General features: G+C 47.1%; 1 protein-coding gene across 1 annotated transcript in view; it reads right to left on the reverse strand.

Annotated features, from left to right (window-relative positions):
• Positions 1-308, reverse strand: part of LOC102816766 (chromosome unknown open reading frame, human C8orf76) — a 22,409-nt gene extending 22,101 nt beyond the window's left edge. Inside the window, exon 1 of the mRNA XM_006830686.1 lies at positions 192-308. Coding sequence (XP_006830749.1) covers positions 192-308 — 117 coding nt within the window. The remainder of the gene's footprint in view (positions 1-191) is intronic.
• Between the last annotated feature and the right edge of the window lie 7,889 nt (positions 309-8,197).

Below are 8,197 nucleotides of genomic sequence, written 5' to 3' on the forward strand. Positions count from 1 at the left end.
TGGGCCTGTGAGCTCGAGCTCGCCGGGCCGACCCAGGATGTGGCTCCAGGAACGCCCCATCCGCAGAGAGGAGAGAGTGACCAGGGAGGCCAGATGGAAAAGCTGGCGGGCCGGGGCGTAGGAGGCGCCGTCGGGCCTGGACGGTGGAGAGCGAACCCCGAGCCTGGAGTGATGTGGTCCCGTCCTCTTACCTGCGGCTCGCAGCGCTTGACGCAGTAGAACGCGGGCGCTGCGGTCCGCCGTTCGCGCCCCTCCACGAACACCGAATCCTCAAACTCGCCGCCCAACAGCCAGCACTCGGATTCCATACCTAGCCCGCAGCCGGCGCAGAGAGGAGGATGTGCCTGGAACGGTGCCCATTGGCCTACCGGTCCGGAAGGGGTGGGACCGCCCGAGTTTAGAGCTCAGTATGCTGGGAATTGTAGTCTCAAAGGGGGCCAAAAGGGGACGTAGCCCTCTTTTGGCTGCTTGTCGCGGTTAAACTGAGATTTTTATCTGATTCACAAATTTGCAAAAGCTGGCAACAGAGGGCTTGATTTATGCGGATCCGGAGAGGGACGGAGCGACCATCAACAAGCACTGGTCTCAGGGTGGTAAAGTTGTTACGTGAAAACGAATCGATTCAGACTCATACCGAACCTGAATAGGGTTTCCAAGGAGAGACTGGAGGGTTTGAACCGCTGACCTTGAGATTACCAGTCCTGTGCTTTTCCTGGCGTCGTGCTAAACATGAATGGCCTTTCCTAACCCAGATTTATAACAGGCATGATTATACAGGTATTCGGATTGAATAAACTGGGGCTTAGATTAAGTAATTTGGCTTAATATGCACTGTTGTGTGCGGTGGAGTCTGTTAGACTCATAGCGACACTATCTATATAGGGTTTTCCAGAGGGGTTGGTGGGTTTGAACTGCTAATCTTGCAATTAGCAGTCCAGTACTTATCCTACAGAGCCACACCAGGACTCAAATAATCATTTTGCAAATGAAGAAATCTGGATTTAAAAAGATGTTAAGTGAGTTGCTCCGGATCAGTTATCACGTAGCTGCTGTTGTAAAGTGCCGTCGAGTCGGTTCCGACCCATAGCGACCCTCTAGAGGGTTTACAAGAAGCTTGAACCACCAACCTTGCAGTTCAAATTGACTTTGCAGTCTAGCGCATTAACCCACTTGGCTAAGAGCTGAAAAATGTGTGAGCACAAGTAAGCATTCTCATGTTTCTGGAGAAGAGACAAGGGGCTTTAACCACTGTGCTACCAGAGCTCCTTTCTAATAAGAATGACCAAACATTTACAAACTAGAAGACATAGAAATGTACTCTAGAGGATTCAGTTTAAAACCAAACTCACTGCCATCGAGTGGACTCGGACTCATAGCAACCCTGTATAAGGTTTCTGATACTGTAAGACTTATCTTCATGGGGGCAGACAGCCTCATCTTTCTCCCGAGTAGCCACTGCTGGTGGATTTGAACAGCCCACGTGTGGAGGACTCCATAGTTAACCTTCCAATTCTAGGATTTGGTGGCTTCATCAGGTTAGCTCCTTAAGGAGCCCTCGTGGCGCTGTAGGATAAGCACTGGACAGCTAACCACAAGTTCTGTGGTTCAAACCCACCAGCCGCGCCTGAGAAACTCTATACAGGGTGGCTATGAGTCAGAACTGATTCAATGGCACTAAACCAAAAGCAATGATAGAATTCTTATACCTCAAGTGTTCCTTGAGACTAGAAAGCAGGTTATTAATAAGGAACTTACTGGCCAACATTACACAACTCAATCATTGTGCTGGATGACACCAGTACCAAAAACCAGGTGCCTTAGAGTTGGTTACAGTTCTTGGCAAGTATGTCAGAGTAGAACCAGCACCCCATAGAGTTTTCTTTTAACATCTGATTTTTTGGAAGTAGATCCCCAGGCCTTTCTTCTGAGGTGCCTCTGGGTGGACGCCACAGAATCTCCAGCTTTTCCAATAGCTGCCGAGTGGTTTGACAATTTTCACCACCCATGAATATTACACAGTCAGTAGTAGACATGGGCTCCCTTGGTTTTCTTCCGGTTTCTCCTCATTCTCTCTCACCAGTTCCTCTTCCAATAATTATTGTCCCTTGAAATTTGTTCCCTAAGCCTCGTTCTTCAACCCAGTTTCCTGCGCCACAAATTCACCTAGAGGAACCTCATCTACTCCCTGAAATTTCAAAATCCAAGTCTTAGCTGGTGACTCCCAAATCTATAACCTGCCCGTGCATCCAATAGCTTTAGGAGTGGGGGCTCCACCTGGACAGGCTCCAGGCATTAACATGAGCCACTCAAAAAGAAATTTAAAAGAGTACAAGAAAAAGAACATTGGGTTTACTATCAGAAGGGTGATAGTCTTTATTATGAAAATTTGGAAAAGGAATCTATAATAGCATCATCCAGAAGTAATGAATTTTAAAAGGAGGTAAAATATTTGCCCTAATTCTAATATGCTCTGTTCTAGCCCAAGAGGTAGCGGTGTCATAGAGCCTCAAAGAGCAGACTCGCGTGGAATTGTGATCTTGGTTCAGTTTACTCACTAGCTGGGACCCACTTTGTAAAAGGGGCATTGTTTCAGGGAATGCATGTCAAAGGTCTACCAGAAAGCAAGTGTGTAATACGTGTTGACTAGGTGCTCTAGTGGCACAACATTTAAACACTCAGCTGCTAACTGAAAAGTTACTGGTTTGAACCCACCCACCAGCTCTTCAGGACATAGACCTGGTGCTCTGCTCCTGTAAAGATTGTTGTTAAGTGCTATCGAGTCAATTTCCAAGGAACAGCTGGTGGGTTTGAACCACTGACCTTGCAGTTAGTAGTCCAGTGCTTATCTGACTGCACCACACCAGGACTTCACCTAGAAAATCCTCCAGGGCCGTCCGACTCCGTCATGTAGCGTTGCTGTGAGTTGGGATTGACTCCGTGGCATCCAGCAACAACACAACATGTTGACAGGCATGGGGCTTGGATTAAGTAACCTGCACTTCACAGGGACTACCTCGAGATTCTCATTTTGCAAATGAAGAAATCAACTCAGCTTAAGCAACAGTTATGTGACCCTGATTGCAAACTACTTTCTCCATTTTGAAGGCTGTTTAGTTCTGGAAAACGTCCACTTAATGAATGAAGATCCCTGCAGGTCTAGCCTTCTTTCGGCCCCACCCCCAAAAATGACCTCGACTTTCAGGAATTGTTCGGGGTTGGGCAGCATATGGGTAAAAGGTAGTTCTTTGGCCTTTGGACTTAAAATTCCTGAGCTAAGGGGTTTCCAGCATTTGTACAACTATGAAGCATTTCAGTTACTTTTTCCCCCATAAGTTATGGCAAATTTGGGTACAAAATAAAACCGCATTTATTGAGTAACAATTCCTTATTTTATTTAAAAAAAAAAAAAAATGCAACCCAAGCCTCTCCAGGCCTGTGTCTACCAGCATTACTTCACTGCCTGCTGGAATCCCATGGAAGCCAAGAAATAGCTGTTAGGAATCCTGGGGAGCCGGAAGAAACGTGGTTGTAGTTTTTTGTTGTTAAGTGCCATGGAGTTGGTTCCAACTCATAGCAACCCTGTGTAGAGTTTCCAAGGAACAGCTGGTGAGTTTGAACCATCGACCTTGCAGTGCAGTGCATTATCCTGCAGTGCCACACCAAGCCTCCAGGAAGAAAGAGAGATGATTTATCTTGGACTGTTGGCAATAATGAAAACAGCTCCAACACCTCTTTCACTATTGAGAAACTGGGGTCCAGGGGCCCCACATTTGAGCCACGGATTCAGCTGACAGAGATTCCCCTATCATTTTAAAAGAGTAAAGTAACAAAAGAAAAGGGCATTTTATACTCTGCAAATGAACCCACATGATGCACTTTCAGAAACACTAAGTGTTAGGGACTAAATAGGAATTCTGCAAGTATCTCAGATCGTCCGGGTTGTGATAAAAATCTGTTTCCATAGATTTTTTTTTTAAATGTCTTATTGTGAATTATGTGATAGTTTACATGGGAGAACATTAGTTTTACATTCATCCTATCGTATATCATTTCACTGCCATGGTTACAGTCCCCTCCATGCATCATCGATCAACCACAGGGTACACCCTGCAAGTCTGCCCACCCCCCACCCCCCACCCCCAGTCATCAGCACACAGCCCCTCTCCCTCTCTGGGTCTGGAGTCCCCAGTCGGTCCATCTCTCCACGTCATCATCTCTGCCTCCATCTCTGGCATCACTGCTTCTCTGGGTAGGGTCCCACTCTCCGCTCTTCTCCCAGGGACCTCCGCTCCTAGACTGCAAAGTCAATCACTCCCCTCCTTTTGCTACAAAAGTCTACCTTTACATTTCCAACCCTCACAATCAGTCCTGATAACAATTATTCATTATTGTATCACAAGAGACCTATCTGCATCTCCTTTCATCAGCGCCCCCTAGACAGAGTGGATCGTACTCAGTGGAGATTCTACCTTCCTCCACGCCCTCTGGATCTAATTTCCTCTTGAAAGCTTGTAAGCCAGTCACTTCTTGCCTTTGAAGCCCCCCATTTTGTCCAAGTTGCCCATCCCTGTCGACTCTGTGTATGGAGAGGGTGGGAATGATCCTCGCTGTAAAGATTTGTTGCCTCTTTTGAGGTACTGCATCCATAGATGTAGGTCAAGTTCATCAAATTGTATCAGATTGCTCTTTTTTCCCTCTTCTTTCTTCTTCTGGTTGAGCTCTGATCATCTAGTCATTGAAGCCAGGTCAAGTGGGTATTATCTGCAAGTGTGGGTGTCCTTGTGCATATGCCCTCTCTTCTTATTAGCTGGATGCTTCACTCTCCACTCTAGCCCTCTGTGGCTATGTCACTGACTCTGGGCCCAAGAGTCCCCAGGTCTTGCCACACTGCTGGCCAACCAGGTCTCCACCAGGGTTCACAGGAGTCTATTGAACATTGTAGGGCTTAGCTCGCAGCTTCATTGCTGTATGTCCCTCACTTTCCCCTTATCGGTGATGAGCGTGGTCACCAATCAGAGCGTGTATTCCCATTGAATCTTAGTCTTAGAAGGGGGTTTGCTCTGAGGGGACCCGACAGCTTGCCTTGATGTCTCCTGAGTGAACAACTTGCTTGTTCTTGTAGTAATCAGTCGGTCTGCTTATATTGTTTTGTATTTTTTCTGTCGGTCTTTCTTTCAAGAAGTATCTTCTGTTTTTCTAGCCCCTCCAGGCTGGTCTGCTTGTCCTTGTTTCCATAGATTTTTATCTACACATAAATGTCTGTTTTGTTTTTGTTTTTTTTTTAAATTGGGATGCCTGATTATTTCCCATCACAAGGCAGGTGTCACCTCCTCCTGGCAGCCCTCCCTGCTTTCTTGTAATTCCCCTATGTGTCCATCCACCGTGGCATTTTTAACACTGTGGGCTGTTGGAGGTTGGAGACAGTGTCTTGGTCACTCTTGTAAATTCAGCTCTCAGAGAGGGTTTGGCCCACTGAAGCTCAATGAATGCCTATTGGATAGATGGGTGGGTGAATGAGAGAAAGGGGCAGAGAGGAACAATTCTCAATACTACTTGATGCTCCTGTCTCATCTGTAAGTTGGGAAAGGAAGAACCAATCTTTAATGAGCACCTATTATGGGCTCCTGGCATGGCACAGTAGGATCAGCACTGGACTGCAAACCACAAGGTCAGCAGTTCAAACCCACCAGCTGCTCCTCAGAAACCACATACAGGGTCACTATGAGTCGGAGTCCCCTGAATGGCACTTAACAACAACAACTATTGGTTTATTAAGGAGCCCTGATGGCATAGTGGGTTATGCATTGGGCTGTTAACCAAAAGGTTGGCAGTCCAAATCACCAACTGCTCTGTGGGAGAAAGATGAGGCAGTCATCAGAAAGATTTACAGCCTTGGAAGCCTTCTGGAACAACCGGCTCTGTCCTATAGTGTCGTTGTGAGTCAGAATCACCTTAACAGTGGGCTTGGTTTTGAATCATGGGTTAGGTTGAGCCATGTGCACCATTAGCTTTATTTTAATCAATTCATAGTATCTCTCTGATATAAGGAGCTCTGGTAGCATAGTGGTTATGAATTGGGCTGCGAACCTTAAGGTCAGCAATTCAAAACTACCAGCTGTTCTGTGGGAGAAAGAAGAGGCTTTCTGCTCCCGTAAAGATTTACAGCCTCGGAAACCCTGTACAGGGTTGCTATGAGTCGGAACTGACTCCACGACACACCACCACATCTCTGATATAGGCACTATTCTTCCCAGTTGACAAACAGGAAAACCAAATCTGAGCGGTAGCTTGCCCAGCTTGTTAAGTGTCGTCGTGTCAGATCCAACCCATAGCAACCCTACATAGGGTTTCCAAGGAGAGGCTATTGAGCTTGAACTGCCAACCTTGTGATTCAAATCAACTTTGCAGTCCAGAGCATTAACTCCACTTGCCCTGGAAGGGCATAGAAAAGACCAGATTCAAAGTCCAGTTTCTCTGACTTCAAAGTCCTTATTCTCAGCTATCCCCAGAAAACAAAATGGCACGGCTTCATGAAGGCATGGAGACCCAAGTATGGTCCTGACAGCTCTCACCCTGGAGTCTCAGGGACTCTCAGTTCTCCTCTATTGTGTCTCAACGACAGGGCAGTCTCTGTCCCATATCCCAAAGGCTGCATCCCCGACCTGGGCAATTCAAGTACCCCAAAGAGAATGACATCACTGTGTATGTGTTGCGACTTCAGTTACTGACCAAGAAACTCTAATGGGTCAAAGAGTCTGAGATCTTCACTAGTCCCGAACTGTGGCTGAAGGCAGGTTCTGATGGTTTGCAGGTGGTTCAGAAGAGCCAGCACAGTGGGGAGGAGACAGAGAAGCCAAGTGAAGCTTTATGTGTTGTCTACAGGAGCTTCATGCTTCTGGTCCAGGCATCGTGCCCCTTGCCTTTGGCTGGAAGACTTAGGCCCAGAGGGTAGCCTCCTTGGGTACCTCACCCCGGAGTTCTGGGATGCTCCTGGGACTGTTCTCACTCTACTTGAAATTGCAGAGCTCCTCAACCCTACCAGTTCTGAAGCATTTCCTTTTCCTCCTCAACTTCTGCCTCTACCCCCACAAAGGTACTTTTCTCCAAGACAACTAGCAAAATACTATCTGTGACCCTAGGCTTTAACCATCGTTGTTCCCAGAAAGTATGGGGTACTGTCCACCACCTTCTGCGAGGCAATAGGAAGCCAGAAAGAAGGTCTCAGCTAACCTGTAACCTCAGGTGTCTGTGGTTACCACATTCCTCCCTAGCCCGTGGGAGAGGTTCCAGGTGCATGGGAATCTTCCGGCTGCACCGTGAGCTCCTCTGGGCAGTGCCAGGGCCACAGCATTCCTTAAAGCATTTGCCAATTGAATATATGTGTTTATTAAGGGTCCACGGTGGCAGGTGCTAAGGATCTATTACTGTGCTCTCAAAGAGCCTATTAAGGTGTCAGCAGGGAGGGGAAGCTCTAGAGGAGACTTCCAAAAGTTTGTGGAATAATTCCGTTATCTTTTCATTCCATTTTTCATGAATTTTTGGAAGCCCCTTGTATTAAGATGGTCAACATGTAAACAAGCAAATGATTTCATCATAGATGTGGTAAAACGCTAGGAGAGAGAATCAAAGGGCTGCACAGCCTATGAAACACCGCCCATAATGAAACCATACTTCCTGTCCTTTTCATACTCTACGCTCCCTTTCTCAGCTTCTACGGATGCTTGTAAACCTTACTCCTTCTCCTTGTGCTAGTTGCCTAGGGCTGGAGCCTTGGAAGAGCAGTGGTGGCGCAGTGGATTACAAGCTGGACTGCTAACCGCAAAGTCAGTGGTTTGAATCTACCACTTGCTCCTCAGGAGAAAGATGAGGCTTGCTGATCCCAGTAAAGATTTACAGCCTCAGAAACCCTATACGGGGTCGCTGTGAGTTGGAACAAACTCAATAGCGCACAACCACCACCACCGCCATGTTGTTGTTCTTGTTAGGTGCCATTGAGTCGGTGCTGACTCATAGCAACCTGATGCACAGCAGAACAAAACACTGCCCGATCCAGGGCCAATCTTACTATTGTTGCCACGCTTGAGCTCATTGATGCTGCCACTTGGCCATCCATCTCGCTTGGGATCTTCCTCTTTTCTCTGACACTCCACCTTACCAAACATGATATCGTTCTCCAGTGACTGGTCCCTCCTGACAA

The sequence above is a fragment of the Chrysochloris asiatica genome, unplaced genomic scaffold (genome assembly GCF_000296735.1).
Source record: "Chrysochloris asiatica unplaced genomic scaffold, ChrAsi1.0 scaffold00001, whole genome shotgun sequence".
Lineage (NCBI taxonomy): Eukaryota > Metazoa > Chordata > Mammalia > Afrosoricida > Chrysochloridae > Chrysochloris > Chrysochloris asiatica.